At 44.8% G+C, this 19,972-nt stretch overlaps 1 protein-coding gene across 1 annotated transcript; it reads right to left on the bottom strand.

The window, feature by feature from the left end:
• Positions 1 to 12,770: 12,770 nt before the first annotated feature.
• CCL20 (C-C motif chemokine ligand 20) lies at positions 12,771 to 15,193 on the bottom strand. The gene is made up of 4 exons (XM_006119909.4): positions 15,043 to 15,193; positions 14,413 to 14,527; positions 13,788 to 13,865; positions 12,771 to 13,338 (listed from the first exon to the last, which is right to left on the bottom strand). The coding sequence occupies exons 1-4, from the start codon at positions 15,116 to 15,118 to the stop codon at positions 13,311 to 13,313; spliced, it is 297 nt and encodes a 98-aa protein (XP_006119971.2). The 5' UTR covers positions 15,119 to 15,193; the 3' UTR covers positions 12,771 to 13,310.
• Between the last annotated feature and the right edge of the window lie 4,779 nt (positions 15,194 to 19,972).

Genomic DNA, 19,972 nt, shown 5'->3' on the forward strand with positions numbered 1-19,972 from the left:
TACTGGTTGGAGAGGATCCTTCTGGTTCCTTGTGCCTAATACGGAGAGACTGCGGGGGAAGGGGATATCTTACGGGTAAGAGAAGAAATGCAAAATAATTGACCCAGATTTACTCATCTTCACACCCACCTTACTGATTTCAGTGGCAATGTCACCTGGGATGCATCCACACAGCACCCTAAACTCAAAATAAAATATGCAATATGTGCTATGCAAATTGCGTATCCTATTTTAACTCTATTTCAAAATAAGCTATTTTGAAATTTGGCACATCTACCCAGCACCAAATTTCAGGATAATGCGCTATTTGGAGCCATTCCTTATCCCTCATGCAATGAGATTTACCAGGATGGCAAAATAGCGTGCCCATTATTTCAAAAAATATTTCGAAATAAGAAGCAACTTGTGTAGATGTGGAGTAGCTATTTTGGGATACCGGAGATATCCCAAAATAGCCATGCAGTGTAGATGTACCCTTAGATTAACCATTTCTTTGAGAGTTAAAACATATTTAAAACTAATTTAAGGACAAATGAGGATGACAGTGCAGAAAATATAGGTAGACTGATATCAAGCAAAAAGGATGCAAGACGTGTTCAATAACTTTAAACAATGTATAGTGCAGTTGGCAATGTAACAAAGTAAATCTCCACACCAAAAAAGAGAGAGATTTTAGATGAGTACAGAGTGAGATATTTACACAACTTCATCAGCAGGATGGAGGGACAAAAATGGATTTAAAAGAAAGAGAAAAGGAATTTAGGCTTACACCAGAACTAGGGCCCAGTCCTATATAGCTTGTTCACTCACACAATCATTGATTAAAGCCAATTGGACTGTTTCAAGAACAGCTGCTGGATTGTGCCCTGGTGAGGGGGAATTAGGTACTTCAAGCACTCTTCAGTTACTATGTGTTCTAAAAAGGCAGGAGCACCGATTTAATAAATATTTAAAAGCTACTTGGAAATAGGAACATTAGAGTTTAACCGCTTAACCAATACACTGGTGCTTATCGGGTAATGGTGTCAGTTAAACACTGCTAGCTCCCAGGGAGGTGGATTCCTTGCAGCAGGACAGCAATGCTTCTTCCCAGGGAGCAAGGTGGGCAAGGGCTACTAGCTCTGCTCCCAGGGAGGTGGTTTCACTGTGGCAGCAAAGCCTCCCCCCCAGAGCCAGGCTGGCAGGGGCTGACAGCTCTACTCCTGGGGAGGTTTCGCTGTGAACCTGTGGCATTTGTAACCACTAAGATTTTTAATGGTTACATGATTACTGTATTACACAATTTTTAAAATCCCTACTTGGTGAGCAGTTTCCTGTGCTCCGTTTCCCCAGCCAAGGGGAGTGGGAGTGGCAGCATGCGGAGCTGCTTCCTTCCCCATAAGCCGGATCCTGCCTGCAAGGCTCACCCTCCACCCCTGCAGCAGGAAGCTGGTGCTGGTACTCCAGTCTTGTGGGCAGGGCCATCCTTAGGATTCATGGTGTCCTAGGTAGGATTATTAAACTGGTGCCCCTATGCCTGACTTGCTCTTCCACCCCTATCCTTTCCCCTTCCCAGAGACCCCAGCAGCCAATTGCTTCCCTCAGACTGTGCTGCAGGCAGCCCATTCGTCCCTTTCTAGGACCCAGCCCTGCTGTTACATGTGTAACCCTTCCACCGGGTAGGCCCAGCAGCAACCAGGGCTGGATTCAATATCTTGGGGTCCATCTCACACAGAACCGGCTCAAACCCCCACCCAGTAGCCTGGGAAATTCACACACCTCTGGGTGCCTCTGAGAGGCAATGCTTCCCCACGCACAAGCACAGACTCTGAGTGAAGAAAATAAACTTTTAATGAAAGAGAGAAGTCACATGGCATTATCTTAGGAAAATGCCACAACAGAGTTCACTTACCCAAACTTTCTCTGTGCCCCACTTACAGCTCTGCCCAGTTAGTGCAGACCCTGACATCAGCTGGATGACTCCCTTCCTTGAGGCTGAGGGTAGGCCACCTTTGTGCTGCTCCTGTAGCCCACTGGCTGCTCTTACCAGCCGCTCCACTGGCTGCAATGGGTCTGGCTCCTGGCCAAACCAGTGATTTCAGCTCTTAGCGATTTCAACTCTTTAGCCACCACGTAGGCTGGCAAAAGATTCCAGCTTCCACTGGACTAACAAAAAGACTCCTCAGGGAGTCTGCTTTAGGTCTGTCCTTAAAACCAGGGGGAAAGGAGCAGGTTGAGCCAGTCTTACAGCTCACACCTGGCAGGCATGAAGCAGGCTGACTCAACCCTCAAGCCCTTTCCCTTCTTCCCACCCCCCAAACCCAGTTCACTCAACTCTGGCAGGGGGGAGGCTTGTTCCTCTGAGACCTCTTACAATGATGACCTCTCCTGCAAGCTCTGGTGTCATGTTTTACAGTTCCCACATTTAGGGGTGGCATGATTTGTGACCCCCACAACAGCCCCAAATTATTTACAATACACCACATTCCATTCCAACACTGACCCTCCATCAGCCCTGGCTGAATTGGATTTACATAACCACACCTCGGATTCCTTCCCCCCCCCCCCCCCTCATGAGCTGTATTTACATATTAACAGTTGTTAGTTAAATATCTAGCAGAGCTAAACAATTGGAGTGAGCTCACCCACCCCCAGGGCAGCTCTCTCCTTTTAGCTGGCTGATAGCAAGCAGTAGTTTAGCCCCTGCTTACACATGCCCCACTGCTTCCCGTCCATCCCGGCAGAGTGGTGCCCCGGAAATACTGATGCCCTAGGCAACTGCCTATTTTGCCTGTGGCTAAGGATAGCCCTAGACGTGGGGTTGGAGCACTAGCGCAGATTCCCTGCAGCAGGGAAGGGTAAGCCCCAACCCCATGGCCAACCTGCAAGATCATTGCAGACCACCAGTAGTCTGTGGACCACATTTTGAGAACCACTGATATAGGGCAAAAACACACAGAAGACCAGATCTCATGGTGGGAGTAGGGATGTAAGCGAATAGTCACCTGGAGTATCTATGAAAAGCAGCAAGGGCGGAACAGGAGCTGGTGCTGGGGGAAGCCAGCTTAAAAGCAGAGGGAGTGGGCGGAGGGGAGGGAGGCTTGCTTTGGGTAGAGGCTACTCCGGCAGGAGTCTTTTTTCACAGCAGACAGGGCTGGCTGTGAGCAGGGGCTGCTCCAGCATCAGCTTCTGCCTATGGCCAGCCCTAGCCACCGCGATTGCTCCTGTAGCTGAACAGGGGCTGGCTGCCATGAACAGGGGCTGCTGGACTCGGTGCAAGGCAGGACCGAGCAGTCCAGGCTCACGCTGGTCCACGACTCTGCGTCTCTGCATTATATATAGTAAGAACCCAGCAGCTCTTACTATATTTAAAATGCAGAGCAACAGCACAGGTGGCCCTGGAGCTACCCCCGCTGCGGCTCTGCATAGCAGTCCTTATCAACTAGTCATGTAGGCGATACATTTTGTATCAACTACACAATTAGTTAGATAACCACAATTTAACATCCTTAGGTGGGAGACCAAATTCTCCAGTCCACTATATTTTTTTCATGGCCGTGAATTTTGTAGGGCCCTAATGATGCTTTATGGTAAAGTTGATAAAAGTTTTATGCAGAAATAACTCAAAGCATCAACAGGGAATCAGTGGGCATATTTTGCTTTTAAGAAGTCCTTAAAGAGTTTGTTTATTTGTGGATATTTTAAAGAGTTTGTTTATTTGTGGATTTGTTTGTGCAAAATAAAGTCATACTTCACAATTACCTACTAATACCAAAGTTTGGATAAACAATCCTGCCACTTAAATTAGCCAAATGCACTCCTTTTTACACCAGACTATACAGGGTGAAAGGTTTAAATCGGTGTTGCTCAAATGGCAAACAGCCGCCAATGAGGCAGAAGGCTCCGTGCCTGCAGAGCTGTTAAGTAAACAAGCCAAAGCGGCCCTGTAGTAGCTCTCTCTGTGTGGATCCACGGACCACTTTGAGAAACACTGGTTTAAATAATTATTTTTGGTTTTCATCAGAAAAAGTCATGACTATTTTTATTAGATTTCATAAAAAATATTTGCTAACGAAATTAAAATTGAGTCACCTATTCAATTGTCATTTTAGTGCAAAGAAAAATTGTACTGTTACAAATCATAAAATAATTCATATTAGTTACAGAAAGAGTAATGGAAACTTTATAAGTTTCTGATTCAAATGTACTATGTATGGTATACCAAATTACTGGTAATTATTCAAAAAATGAAAAACATTTGAAGTTGAAATCCTGCAAATTTAAAGCTGTTCTTTTACTTCCCTTTTGCAAGCACATTAATAAAAAATTCAACAACATATATTTCATTTATTGAACTTTCTTATAAGTGTAATCTACACAAAACGACTTCGCCCAGTGAACAACAGGCCTTACTTCCTAGTAGCACATAAAAGGGCAATCTAATAGGTCAACCTAAGTATAATATAGGTCAATAACCCACGTATTTTTCAAAACATCCATATAACACCCTGCAGTTTATCCTTCTAAGACAGCCCTTTGGTGTATGAAAGTTAGGAAATAAGTTACAATAGTCAATTCCAGGTTTACGTAAGTGCCCAAGGTTTCTTTGCTTTTTGTTTGGATTTGTTTGCTTATTTTTAATTTTTTCATTGTCTTATTTGTACTGAAAAAGTCACTCATTGTGGGATGGATAAGAAGATAATTTTAATTAAAACAATCACTTCAGATTTATCGGAAGCAGTCTCCTTCCGATTAACTCTTACCAAATGACTGCACAGAGAGAACTTTCTTTGAATAGTCTTTTCTGTCCCCTATGTTCTCAGCATCCCTTTTTATTATCAGTTGCATTCCACCCAAGTTTGCATTTTTGCATTTAAATATTTTTGCTATCCTTTCTGATAGAAATGTGGATTCTCAATTATATTAAGTATAAGCATGCTATCAACATTGTTTCCTAGATTAACTCCTTCCATTCTGCTCCCCAACACACCCACTTATATAGCCTTATTGACACCTACAGTGTTAACACTGAGGGCCTGATTCTTCTCTTTAAATAGTGCCAATCAGGAGTACTTGTTACTCCACTGAAATCATATAAGGCAAACATCTCAGGCCTTTTTTGAATCATTCTCTTTTTGTTGGCACCTTATTACTGTGTTATCAGTGGTGCTGAGTGGATGGGGAGCTGAGTTACACCCCCCTTTAGACCTGATTTATGCTCCTCTGGCAGTTGTCCTGGACCAGACTGACCAGAAGCCATTTGTGGGAGCAGGGCTGGCCTTAGGCCAATTTGCCCAATTCCCCCGAAATCAAGCCCCGTGCCTAAAGGGGCCCTGCGCCCTGAACCCAGAAGTGTGCTGGGCACCATGGGCGGTAAGTTAATATTCAGAGCCAGGGGCCCTGCTCCAGCAATATGTGGAGCTGGGTCTCTCCCCTGGCCCTGCCTGGAGCAGGCCCCGGCCCCCACCTGCCGGCCCCCCACACGTTCTCCCCCTCAGCCCCGTCCCGTCCCTTCTGTGCATGGCTCTCAGTGCGACTCCTCCTCTCTGGCTGCTGCCATGCGCGGCATTTGCAGGTGAGGGGGGAGGACGCCCGGGCATGACGTGACATTGCGGCCCGGGACTTTAAAACTCCTTGGCACCCTGTGGCCTAGCTCTGGGTTCAGAGTCTGGGGCCCGAGCGCAGACTCTGGCCCCACAAAGTGGAAGGCAGAAGGTAGGGGAGAGGGAAAACTAGAGGGAGAGGAAGAGGCTTGTGTGGCAGGGGAGGGGAGCAGTGGGAGAGGAAGGGACTTGTGCGGGGAGGAGGGAGGGAGAAGAAAGAGGAAGGCACCAAGAGACCGGGTGGAGGGGAGACAAATGCCAGGGGGCCAAGTGCAGACAATGAGGAAAAGGGCAGGAGGGGAGGTGTCAGTGGGAGCGGGGACAGGGTGATGCTGGGAGAGGAGGGAAGAGGGGAAGGGCATTGGGGCTAGAGGGGGGAGGGGAGGTGCTGGGAGAAGGCTTGAAAGAGGGGTGGGCATGAGAAGGTGGGGATGGAGCAAGTCATATGTGAGGGCACAGAGGGGCAGGAGGGGAATGGGGCAGAGAGTGGTGAGGGGATGGGCATCAGGGAAAAAGAGGGCAAAGGGGGTAGAGGCAGTGAGGGAAGGGGAGGCACCAGGAGGGTGCAGGGCTAAGGAAAGGTGCAGGTGCCAGGGGATTCTGGGGGTGAAGCAGAAGGGCAGACACCTGCAGGGGAGGGACCAGTACCAGAGGAGAGAGGCAGGGCAGGTGTGTAGAGGGAGGTTTTAGGAGAGGGGATGAGGGGGGGGTAGCTCACATGATCAGAGTGGGGCTACTAGAGAAATGGGCCCTGGGGGGAAGAGAAGGGCTGGTGGAGGGGGCAGGTTGCAGGAGGGCTGAGGGCAGTTAAAAGGGCAGGAGTCAGGACAGCAGAGGAAGGTGAGGAGTTTGGGGGCAGCAGGCACCAGGGGAGATGATGGAGCAAGGGGAGGAGACATGGCAGCAGAGAGAAAAGGTAAAGGTTTATAAAATATTTATTAATAACTTGGGTGCCCAGTGGCACATCCAAACAAGCCACATGAACTCAGTACAGGTGCACAACACAAAATCCATTGTGCTCATGGGAGGAAACTCTTAGGCTATGTCTACACTGGTGGCTTCTTGTGCAATAACATCTTGTGCAAGGGTTCTCGTGCAAGAAGTCTTGCGCAACAACACGTCACACTGTCATGTGCGAGCTGTGCTTTTGCGCAAGAGCATCCATGGCAGTGTGGACACTCTCTTGTGCAAGAAAGCTCTGATGGCCATTTTAACCATAGGGGTTTCTTGCACAAGAAATCCCTGCCGAGCATCCACACCGCCCTCTTGCGTGAGAGAGCTTACACCTTTTAGAAATGAGCGTAGCTCTTGCGCAAGACACCCTCTCTTACTACGCCATACTGTAAATGTCCTTGCGCAAGAGCAGGCAGGCAGTGCGGCTGCTCTGTGGGTTCTTGCGCAAGAATAGCTGTACTTGTGCAAGAAGCCAGGAGTGTAGACATAGCCTTAGAGGGTACACTTCCCCCAGCCTCTCTGCTCCTGAGTTAGTGTCACACACACTGGGTTAATGTAATCGCAGGATAGTTTCATGAGGGGGGTTTGGTGGGGGCCAAACTAATCCCTGTTGGTAGGAGGATGGTGGGAAAAGTCCTTCGAAGGGGGTGACATGACACCTTTTACTTCTGGTCATGTGTCCATCTTGCCCCGAGGGTGTTACCTCCAGAGGCCTGGTTAACAGGGGTCAGGGGGTGTGGCTAATGGGGGCCAGGCCGTGGTTAATGTGGGTCAGGGGGTGTGGCTAATGGGGGTCGGGGCATAGTTAATGGGGGTCGGAGGTGTGGCTAATGGGGCACCACCAAAAATTATACAAATCTGCTGTCCCTGCCAGCCCCGGAGGAGGAGTGCGTTGGCTGCCTGCGCCACAGGAGGTGTGAGTATAGCGTAGGGGTTTCCTGTGCCGCGGGAGGGTGTGTGTATGTGTGTTGGCTGGGGATTTTTTGTGCTGGTTTTTTTTCCCTCAATTATAAAAATTCCTGGGGGCCCCTGTTAAAACTTGTGTGCTTTTTTTTTTTTTTTTTGCTCAAGCCAGCCCCCAGACACAGGGAAGCTGGGTGCTAAACCTGGGAGTGCTTCCCACATCCCTACTTCCAAGGCCTATGTGTGTTTTTCTTGAGAAATATGCTTGTTTCAAGACACATGGGACATATATCAATACAAAAGTTAGCAAAGGGTACAGTGCCATTCTAAAATCTTATCAGTCAGGATTCAGGGAGATTAGCTAGATAGAATCATTGATGTGTCACATCAGGGCCTAGATTTGTCTGGGAAAACATAAATAACAAACAAAACAAATGTTAGTAACTAACAGACCCCTAAAAAGGAACATCTTCACCAGTACTGCATGGGCTGGACCTACTCAGTTAACTGAAGTTTGCATTGGGAACTGTATTGTATGGATATAGCATAACAAAAATGAAGCCACCTGTGGGATGAAGGGCAACAGCCAAGTAATGTACAGCTTTAGGAGAACTTTCATCAGAAACACAGGGCTCACAAGGTTTTTAGTATCTTCAGAGAGCCTCCTGGTATGTAAAGCTAGTTTTCAAAGACCCACTTACACTGTACGGAATTTAAAATACCTATATTGGAAGGAGGTATGCACCTCTCAGACAACCTTGAGCTATTTTCAATCTATAGAGGAGGCAATCAACTCTTAGGAAGAGAGATCAAAAGTATTGACATTATCAGCATGCAAGATTAACTTCTTGTTCACAGCTTTTGCACTTCGGCCTGTGTCAGTGCTTCAGGAAAGGCAAAAAACTTGATAAACCTTGTCACCCATCAGTATTTAAAAACCTTTGAAAGGTTGCAATAAACACATCCAGAGCAATGAGAACAATTGAATTTGATTGGAAGAGGGGGAAATAATACAATTACAATGAGCAATATCCCCCAGAGGCCTTCCCTACCTCTTCAGCTCTCTGCCAGTTCAGTTCATGTTCCAAAAACGTGTATGTACTTAAGCTGAAGTGTAACTCTTAGGGGAAAGAATAAATAAGAAAGTGTTTCTTACTCATATGTAACCCAGCTTGAAGAGGAGGGTGGTTTTTAGGTTTCCTGATTTAAAGTTGTATTGTGACCCACTTGCTTTCAAGTAGGTCACTGTGTGGTATTCTGAACTAAATCATAAAATCCCAAGGGTAAATTGAGCAAGAGGAAGATTTCAAAAAGCCACTTCCTATTTCTGCTGTGTTAGTCATGGGTATAAAGAGCTTTTTCTATGGGGGTTTTAGTAGCCCTAATAGAAGAATGTGACGAGCCATCCGCTTTTTTATGACCTGTATGTTGTCCCCTCCCATATGAATGATTGCATAATGTCACTTCTGTACATCTGCCTTGTTAAATGAAATAGCCAGAGGGAGTTTTGTCCTAGGTCATTTATAGGGTCCATTTGTTTGAGAATGGAATTCCCCACTTCTACTGCCCTGTAATGCACCCACACAAACACTTCCCTTGTGCCTTATCAGAGATTCAGGAAGTTTTCTGAGGAGTCTGTTCATATATATTTCAGTTATGTTAATCATGGCTACATCCTGCAATGTATGCAGCTATGTAATTAACAGTTGTATTTCTGCATAATGCACCTTACATTTTCTATGAGTCCGTTGCCTGGATAGGTAGTTGCCATTTTGATAGCATGTTATACAGGAGACAAACTGTACTCTATTCTGGAAACTCAACTTTTGTTTTTTATGTGTTGTTGTTTCTTCAAATAAGTCATTCTGAAAATATATTTTTTCCCTTTGTGTACAAAAACCCATAACCAACTTCTGTGCATGTGAATGGGTACATGTGGGATGCAATTAATATGGGCTAGCGATAGTCCCCTGAAAAGATCATCATGGTGTTCCCCACATCCTCTAGCACTGGACACCTGTTCTCCCTTCTCCAACCAGTCAGATTAGTTCAACACATTCCTAGTTGAACTCTTTCACGGGTTTCTCAGGTAGCTTCCCCTTCTAGATGCTTTTGTATAGGGAAGCTTTCTTCCCTCTCTTAATACTACCTGGCTGCTGAGCAGAGGAGCAAGAAACAGAGAAGGCTCTAAACTATCAATAAAATACACAACTTACCTCCTCCTGTGATAATTTATTGCTTCCTTCCTTGTTCCTTCTGTGGTCCAAATCAGAAAGGAATGGAGACCCCTGCTCGAGGGGAGCGCTGTGATACACACTCAGGATACCAAGGCTGACCCACGTCATGAAGAGCTGTAGTGTCTTTGCTCAGCCATTCTATGGTTGGAGCCTGTGCAGGCCCAAGCCTGGACGATGACAGCCCTTTTAATAAGGAAAATAAATGGTTATTATGCATGCTGGGTATTTTGCCTACATAGGCATTGGTGGTATGAGAATCGCAGACCCCTTGTGAAGGGCACCACAGCTATTTGATTCATGAAAAGTCAAAAAAGTTTCAGCAAAATAGTTTTCTACCTGAAAGTGCAGTTTTGTTGAAATCAAAATGGGGATGTGGCAATTCCAATGAAATTTTCAATAGGAAAAAGGAAAAACAAAAATAGTTTTGACTCATTTTGTTTAAGTATCATTTTGATAGATGTGACAGACTTTTGCAATATATTAAATATTAATTGTAGTGGATTATGCACATAGATACTTTGTATAATTTCTATAGATTTTTACATTATCAATACAAAATAATTCAAACATTATTAAAACAAAATATTTCAATGGCTTTCAATCAAAATTAATCAGAATTTCTGTCCTGTGAGAAATTATGAAAGTTTGACTTTTTTGTTCTGTTTTGGAATTAAATCAGTGTCAGAATTTCCCCATAGAACAGATTGTTTTCTGACCAGCTCCAGCTTTGGCGAAATTTGTTAAAACCAGAGCTTAGCATGCCCAAGCAGGCACGTCTAGAGCTATGCAGAGCAAACATTTGCATGACCATTTTGATTTCTGTTTCTGACATCCTGCTCTATCAAAAAGATTCCTACTGCAACCAGTCCTGCCAAATTTGAGTGAGCAGTGACATTTACCAACTTAGTATCTTCTGTACTCCTGATGCAGGACTTTCTCTTGCTATGTCTTTCAGATTCCTATTTCACCATTCCCACCACTGCATAGGTAATTTCACTAGACTTATACCTATCTCAGGGTATGTCTACACTAACACCCTAGTTCGAACTAGGGTGGTAATGTAGGCAACCGGAGTTGCAAATGAAGCCCGGGATTTGAATTTCCCGGGCTTCATTTGCATATAGTCGGGCGCCACCATTTTTAAATGTCCGCTAGTGCGGACTCTGTGCTGCGCAGCTACACGCGGCACAGACTAGGTAGTTTGGACTAGGCTTCCTATTCTGAACTACCGTTACTCCTCGTTTGACGTTGCACTAGCAGACATTTTAAAATGGCAGCGCCCGGCTATATGCAAATGAAGCCCGGGAAATTCAAATCCCAGGCTTCATTTGCAACTCCGGTTGCCTACATTACCACCCTAGTTCGAACTAGGGTGGTAGTGTAGACATACCCTTACAGTGTTGCAAAGATGTCATTGCTGGCTGGATGGTGACAAGTTTATCAAGGCGCCACATACATCTGCTTTCATTTGAACAGTTATTGTATAGTGGATGGCCTCTGTCTCTACTGTCTCCATCAGCACACTTGAGCACAGTTCACAAGTTGTTCATTTCAGAATTTAATTAGGCATTTAACCACATTTTTGCTTTCCTCTCCATCTCCAAAAGTGAATGAAGAGATTTGAAATTAAGTATTGTGCACAACAGACTAGGACTTTGTTGTCTCATGGCTTTAAGGCAGGCACTACTTCACCATGGAAGAGATAATAATTTGTATTACATGAATGACTAAAGGCCCCAGACAGTATTAAGGGCACATGTGCTATGTTTGTTAAATTCATTTCAGTGCATGCTTTAAACTAAATAGTATCTAGTGGTGTTCATGGTGTATTAACTAATCTCTTCACTCTTACAAAGGCTAGGAGTCAGTGTCCTGTAATTATGGCTATATGTGCAGCTATCATAGGCTCAGTTACTGTGATATCTGATCAGTCTCCCACATCATCAAGAGGCAATGCTCCTCTAATATTTGTTGACATGGAGAAGGGAAAAATAGGCAAAACTACGCATGAACTAGGACTGCAATACTTAGATTACAGTAAAACCTTTGCGTTACAAACACCTCAGGATTGGAGGTTGCGCATAACCCTGAAATGTTTGTATCTCTGAACATTACGGTTGTCCTTTCAAAAGTTTACAACTAAACATTGCCTTAATACAGTCTTGAAGCTTTACTATGGAGAGTTAACATTCTGCTTTTTTTTTTTTTTTTTTTTTTTTTTTTTTGTAGTTTACATTTAACACAGCACTGTGCTATATTTACTTTTTGGGGAAGGGGGGTAAAAACCTCCACTATCACCTGATTTTGTATGTTCAGTTCTGAATGAGCTCTGTGTTCATAACTCTGAGGTTCTATTGTACCTGGTAATTCCAGTCATCATACCTTATCACTGCAAGTAGTGTCCATTGCAATTTTTTCCATTTTAGGGACATAACCTTGGAGCTGCGGTAAATGTTAACTTCAAGTGTTCAACTATTATGAGTCAGGCTTCTCCCAAAGTAATGAGATTGGCTTAAAAATAATAAATGGATGGTTCTTTTTATTGGCCTTTTGGCTTTAAGTCATGTTTGCAAGCTTTTCTCTGTAACCATGAGGCTAGAAAATCACTTTTTAAACCATATGAAATGAGATTCTCATTTAATCAAAGGACTCCAGGGACTAGGGCTTTAAGAAATGTACCAAATATTGAGAGACTCAAAATCATGCCTTGGCAACATAGAAACAGTGAAGCTTTATGAACAGCTTCACCAATAGCATCTTTTAAGCCTTCACTAGTGCTCTGGTGTGACCTGAGTAGTTCATATGATATTATGTATTGTTCTTCTGCATAGGAAAAGAAGGTTGGACTCTTTATTGAACTAGTCAATTAAATTGTATAGGGAGATGAACATACTTAATTGGGGACTCGTGGCAACATCACAGAAAATCCTTCTGCACTCCCCCACCCCACTGATCTTCAACAAGCACTCTTGTGATGGAGAAGCAACTCTCTTTCCATGGCTAGTCACAGCTTAGCTTCCCTATACATAGTGCATATAGCAGTCTGCTGTGCTTCCTATTCCTGAACTTTTGTGCTACTAATCAAATATGGTAACTTTTGGGGTGGTGGTTAATGTAATGTTATATTAGCATATTCATAATCTCCATGTATTCCCCCTCAAACCTTTGCATTTTAAGCACACAATACTTAAGTTTCATCTGCTGTCTTTATATTAAATATTCACTTTGGCATATACTACTTTTCAACACCACTAGAAATTTAGGGGAAAGCTTTTAGACAAAAAAAAAGACATGAACAGAATGCCATCTTTTATTTGTGCTATTAGCTAAAAATATACAGTACACTAAACACAGTAGGGCACACAGTACCCACACAGTACATGGATAACATATTCTATTTAACAGAGTAATTAAACAAGTAATATATATGGCAGGAAAGGAAACAAAAACATTACATAGTGCTTAATTCAAGCAAACTATTGATGCAATATGAATCAATTTCTGTAGGTCAATGGTTCCAAAGAAGTCAGCAATAAGTAGATAGCAAGCACACAACAGTGTACAACAAAAAGATTCTAACCTAGGTTAGATAAGATGGTGGGCTGCAGAACCTAGTTCCATTTCAGAAACGGTCTTACATTGACATCTTCTTGAGCTTTTTGCTGTAAAAAAATAGAAAAAAGCATGGATAAGCTTCTGTTTCTGCTTTAGTTAGAGGGCCAAATGTATTGCAAGTGTAAACAGGTGCAACTCCACAGCACTCACTCACTTGCATGAATTTACATCAGCAACAAGCTTGGTTAAAGGTATGAAATGGGCATTTCTCTTCTCCATTACTATATTTGCAACCTAAGGCATTATCTTATTTGGGACGAGGGGCAAATGGAACACCCATCTCCCTTTTCACCCTATCAGGTCCTCAAATAAACATGCTCCCAACACCCCCTTCTGCTCTGGACAAGAAAAACAAGCCAAGACAAAAAATGTTTTAAAAGTGCCCAGCCATGCCAGCCACACCCCCTCCTCTGTAAGAGCTTAGGTCTGCCACTGTCAGTGGATACTCAGTCACACTCGGTTCTAGCCAGCCTAAGAGATTTGAAAGCATTTCTACCTCAGCCAAAGAAGACGCATCTTCACCCAGTTGTCTTCTGGATTTGCACATGCTTTCAACCCATTCCTTGTGTGGAAACTGGAAGGAAAGATAGGGAGAATAATTACAATAAGATGCTGCAACTGAGCCATAAAAAGCTGCATTCCACAGAATTCTAATTCAGTAGAACAAAATGAATAATATAGATGCTCCACGCCAAAATACAGGTAGAAGATTTTCATTTAACCATGAAAGAACAGTTCAGAATAATGATCACTGTTGCATAGACATTCATGCTCCAGTAATATGAAGCAGGTCTCATACTGCCAACATGCGGCACCTTTGCCACAGTCTGTACCTTCGCCTCGCATTTCAAAACATGCAGGACTTACACGTAAAGCATACTGTTAAGAATGTGAGTCAAGCAATTTCCTGATATTTATGTCCTACAGGCATAAAAGTTATTGCTACTTTAAATGAATTCTATGGGATTATATTTCATAGATCCAAATAAGGAAATACAATTTATTTATGATGTTTAAAGCCATTTCTCCCTTCATCTAGTATAGGTTCAAAGACTAAGTCCTGTAATGTAAGTATAGTTAGTGGCCCATTGCAACTAATGCTCTTTCAGTTAGTAACTTACATAATAGCACTGATGTCACAGACTTCATTTGATAGCTGCTCCATGTAGCCAGTGATGACCCGACGAGGCAGCTCACTTCTCATGTAGGAAAGGCAGCAGTCCTGATTGCTTTGGGCTGAAATAGGGGAATGTGTTGCAAATGAGTGAATTCTCATCCTGTACATGGAACAAAGCCCTCAAACTAAAGATATGTAATCGCCTCCATGAAGGGGTTTAAGCCAGATCTGTAGCAATAGTAATGTTCACCATGACAAGATTTAAAAATAAAAATAGCAGCAAATAACCCCTCAGTGTTCAGTACTGACACCTAAGCTGGTATTGTTAGCGGTGGCAATTAGAACTAGCTATGCACAGAGACTGAGCTACCCAAGAGGTGATGTCCAGAGGAGGGTTGAGTTTGGCTGAAAAGCTTGCACAGCCAGGATTCATACTATATCTATTCTCTGGCATTTTATAAGAGAAATGAATTAATTACCAAATTAAATTAAAGACAGGAGGGGAGAACATCCTGCACAGTAGTGTAGTGCCCTAGGAGACCTGCTGCTGCCTTCCAAGCTCAGGTTATTCAATAGAATAATCATACTCTCTATGGGTATTTATGTCTGTGGCCCAAAAACAAACATGACTCACCCTCAGAAGTGCAGAAGAGGCACAGCAGCCCCAGCAAAGAAGCCAGGATAAAGCTCATCCTGTTAAAGCTAGTCATTTTCAGTTCAATAGGTGAGTTCCCTTAAAGCTTCACTTCAGATATATCAGACAATCAGCTGCTTCGCTCTGATTGCTTTGGCCATTGACAACCGGCTTATAACGTCTGCTCATGATCTCCGGAAAGTCATATATGGGTGTGTTCCATTTGCCTTTCACAGGGTATTTCCTTCACCTGTTCTTTTTGGCTGGTTAACCTGCTTCACGATGTTGTCATAGGCATCAACTCTCAGGGGACTTTTTTTCCCCCTCCGATAACCATAGAAAGCAATTTCAATTGAAAAAGGAAAAAGGAAATACAAAAAAACCCTATGAGCTCATGGTTATGTGGGTGAAGAACCTGAACCCTTGTGGAGGTGTGACCATGAGCAACAGCAGGCAAGACAGAGAACCCACACTGAAATGACCTAATAGTTGGTTTGCTAAATTGTTACAGACCAATTTACTCAACTCATATCTCCACTGCTTTGAATGCCTCTCCCTGGACTCCTCTTCTCCTCCACAGAAAACTCACAGGTTTTTCCCTCCCCACCAAGGCACTATGCAACCCTCCCATACCAATATCCTTCCTCTCATTTCTCCTTTCCCCTTCTGGCTGCCCATCCTTTCTCCCAAGCCTTCTTTCTAATCTCCCCACCCCAAGGCACTCCTTCCTGATGCTGGCCTCTGGGCCTTCATATTTGGCCACTCTTTATATTTGGTACTTGGTCCCAGGCACCAAATAGTCTCCCCTTCTTCATTCAAATCCTCTCAAAATATACGTCTCCCAGTAACCGTCCCCAAACACATCTGTGCCACTTTGTTCTGGATCCATTCTTTCTGTCTAAGCTTATCGGGCTATATCTGGGATTGAACCTGGGTCAGAATCTATGTCTTTGCATTGTAAAACCCCAAAGAAAACAGTGTTTTTCAATTTATCTAGTATAAGTACTGTCATGCAATCTTTTTATTGTGAAAGTTGAACTTACAAATGCAGAATTATGTACAAAAATAACTGCATTTGGAAATAAACCATGTAAAAATTTAGAGCTTAGAGGTCCACACAGACCTACTTGTTCAGTCAATCGCTCGGACAAACAGGGTGGTTACAATTTCCAGGAGATAATGTTGCCCGCTTCTTATTTACAATGTCTCCTGAAAGTGAAAACAGGCATTTGTGCATGGCACTGTTGTTGCTAGTGTCACAAGATATTTATTGGCCAGATGTGCTAAAGATTCCTGGGTCCTATCATGCTTCAACCATCATTCCAGGGGATGTGTATCCATGCTGATGAGGAGTTCTGCTCTATAAAGATCTTAAAGAGGAGCAGACTAATGCATGTTCATTTTAATCATCTGAGTCAGATGCTGCCAATAGAAGATTGACTTTCTTTTTTGGTGGGTCAGTTCTGTAGCTTCTGCATCATAGTGTTGCTTATTAAGACTTCTGAAAGTATGTCCCACATGCCGCCCCTCTAGAATTTTGGAGAGCACTTCAATTTCTTTAAAACTGTGGACTGAGTGCTGTAGCTATTTTTAGAAATCTCACATTGGAACCTTCTTTGTGTTTTGTCAAATCTGCTGTGAAAGTCTTCTTAAAACAAACACATCCTGGGTCATCATCCAAGACTAGTGTGACATGAAATATATGGCCAAATGTTGGTAAAACAGAACAGGAGACATAATTCCTCCCGAAGAAGTTCAATCACAAATTTAAACACCACATTTAAACAAGCATCATCAGCATTGAATCATGTCCTCTGGAATGGTAGCAAAAGCATGAAGGGGCTTATGAACTTTTAACATATCTGGCATCTAAATACTTTGCAACTCGAGCTTCAAAATGAACACACCTGTTCAGTTTCAGATGACATTGTAAATAACAAGTGGGAAGGATTATTATATCCTGCAAATTGTAACCTCTTTGAGCAATTGATTGAACAAGAAGTAGGGCTGAGTGGATTTATAGGTGCTAACATTTTACATTGTTTAATTTGAGTGAAGTTATGAAACAAAAGACACACATTTTTAAGTTGCATTTTCACAATAAAGTTGACACTACAGTACTTGCATGAGGTAAAAGATATTTATTTCAAATATTTGTATTGTAAAAATAGTAAGTGAGCACTGTACAGATTGTATTCAGTGTTGTAACAGAAATTGATATATTTGAAAGTGTACAAAAACATCCAAAATATTTAATAAATTTCAATTGGTATTCTGTTTTACAGAGTGATTAATCAATTATTTTTTTAATCCCAATTAATGTTTTGCGTTAATCACGAGTTAACTGATTAATTGACAACCCTATTCCCTATAAAGTTCCAAGTATCACTGTTGGCATATTCTTTGGCTTGTCTTACCCCCACAATAGCAAGGCTTTGCAGGTAGTGCTTATTTTACCTAATCTGACCTCCAGGAGTAAATGTGGCTAGTTAGGCTACATCAGGAGTGGGAAAGAGCCAAGATAGCAGTGGATCCAGTGCGAAGAGCCGGGGAAAAGTTTAAAAAAAGGGGGCTGCCCCTTTAAAAGGAGCCCCCGGGGAACATTTGGTCACACACAAAAAAAAGCTATGCCCCTTTAAGAAAATGCACTTAAACGCGTTTTGAGGCATTTTCACCACAGCCAGCTCCTGCCACCATCTTTAATTCTGCATCTTTCATGGCCGTGCTGGACAACCTCCCAGCTGGGAGGAGAGGGCCATTTTTGGGGGTGTGAGGGAGGCTTACGAGCCCGGGGGGGCTTTGTGAACTGTACCTGGGGGTGGGAAGAGCCACATATGGCTCACGAGCCTCGGGTTGGCCACGGCTGGGCTACATGCTAAAAATAAGGAAGATGGGATTAACCTGTTACCAGAGACTCAGCAACACTATTAATTGTGAATAATTTAGCTGCCCTTTGGATCTGAGGGATGGTAAATGTCTCTGCCCCAGAAGTGAGGTTCCCCTGATATGCCGTATCTCAATCACCGGCGAGATCTTAACCCAATAATGATAGTCTATGAAATTAGTTTAACCAATATATTGCAAAATTTGGAACACAGCATAAAGAGAAATAACAATAACTCCAAAATGCTCAGTACAGGCAGTCCCCGAGTTACGCGGATCCGACTTATGTCGGATCCGCAGTTACGAACGGGGTTCCTCTCCCTGGTCTCCAGCAGACCAGGGAGAGAAAGCAAAGCGGCGGAACACGTGGGCAGCGGACAGGGCTGTCCGCTGCCCACGCGCTCCGAGGCTTGGCTCTGCTTTGTCCCCCCCCCCCCCGTCCCCCTGGTCTGCAGACCAGGGGGATGGGGGGGGGGGGGCAAAGCAGAGCCAAGCCGCGGAGCGCCCGGCCAGCTGACAGCCCAGAGCGTCTGGGCTGTCAGCTGATCGTGCGCTCCGCGGCTTGGCTCTGCTTGGCTCTGCTTTGCCCCCCCCCCGTCCCCCTGGTCTGCAGACCGGGGGGGGGGGGCAAAGCAGAGCCAAGCCCCGGAGCGCCCGGCCAGCTGCCAGCCCAGGGCGTCTCCCTGGCAAAGCAGAGCCAAGCCGCGGAGTGCGCGGTCAGCTGACAGCCCAGAAGCGTCTGGGCTGGCAGCTGGCAGCGCGCTCCGCGGCTTGGCTCTGCTTTGCCCCCCCCCCCCATCCCCGTGGTCTGCAGACCAGGAGGGGGGGGGGGCAAAGCAGAGCAAAGCCGCGGAGCACGTGGGCAGTGGACAGCCACGGCGCGTCTGGGCTGTCCCGCTGCCCCCGTGCTCCGTGGCTTTGCTCCAGACACCTGTGGTACAGCAGCTGGGGCGCTGCCAGTTGGTCCCGTAGCGCCGCTCTGGGCGCTACTGGACCAACCGGGCAGCACCCCAGCTGTTCTGCCCCAGGCGTCCTGATTCAGCCACTGCTGGTCAGTTTCAGCAGCGGCTGAATCAGGACGCCTGGGGCAGAGCAGCTTGGGTGCTGCTGGGTTGGTCCAGTAGCGCCGAGGAGCGGCAGCGCTACTGGACCAACCCAGCAGCACCTCAGCTGCTCTGCCCCAGGCGTCCCCAAGTCAGCCGCTGCTGAAACTGACCAGTGGCTGACTACAGAAAGCCCCTGCCCCAGGCTTCCTGGAATCAGCCGCTGATCAGTTTCAGCAGCAGCTGACTTGGGGATGCCTGGGGTTCTTAAGTTGAATCTGTATGTTAGTCAGAACTGGCGTCCAGATTCAGCCGCTGTTGAAACTGATCAGTTTCAGCAGCGGCTGAATCTGGACGCCAGTTCCGACTTACATACAGATTCAACTTAAGAACAAACCTACAGTCCCTATCTTGTACGTAACCTGGGGACTGCCTGTATTGTAAAACCAACCCACACCCGCTGAAAGAAAGAAGACAGGAAAGATCCCAATAACGAAGGTAAGTAAACCTTACAGTCCATAATGGCTATGGTATCTGAGAGGAGGAGAGGCTTAGGACCTTCTACCCTTGAGCTGATTTAGAGCTCTCAGGGAGGAGTGCTAGGGGCAATCCCTCATAGATGGCTTTGATGTCACAGATGTTAAAGGAGGATCAGTGATATAGTCTCTGCTATCAGTCCTGAGCCTTCGCTACTGGTAGTGCAGAAACTTCATTGTTTCCTTAGGGTGCTTTCTCCAGCTCACCACACTTCCAGGTCTTCACCATGGATAAGGGGTGAAGAAATGTTTTTCTCAGTGGCTCTTAGGGTTACAACAGACCCTATTTGGTGTACCCCCAAACATCCTTCCCAAGCCTTCGCTATGGGTGGATAAGGAGACGCACCACACGAGTCCGAGCACCTTTTCTGCTGATGGTTGAGGAGAGTGAGCCACACTGTCTCTGGAGGGGGCAGTGCTTATCTGCATCTTCTGGATGGAAAGCAGAATGATTGACAGCACTAGCTG

Source organism: Pelodiscus sinensis, chromosome 10, assembly GCF_052426305.1.
Source record: "Pelodiscus sinensis isolate ZL-2025 chromosome 10, ASM5242630v1, whole genome shotgun sequence".
Lineage (NCBI taxonomy): Eukaryota > Metazoa > Chordata > Testudines > Trionychidae > Pelodiscus > Pelodiscus sinensis.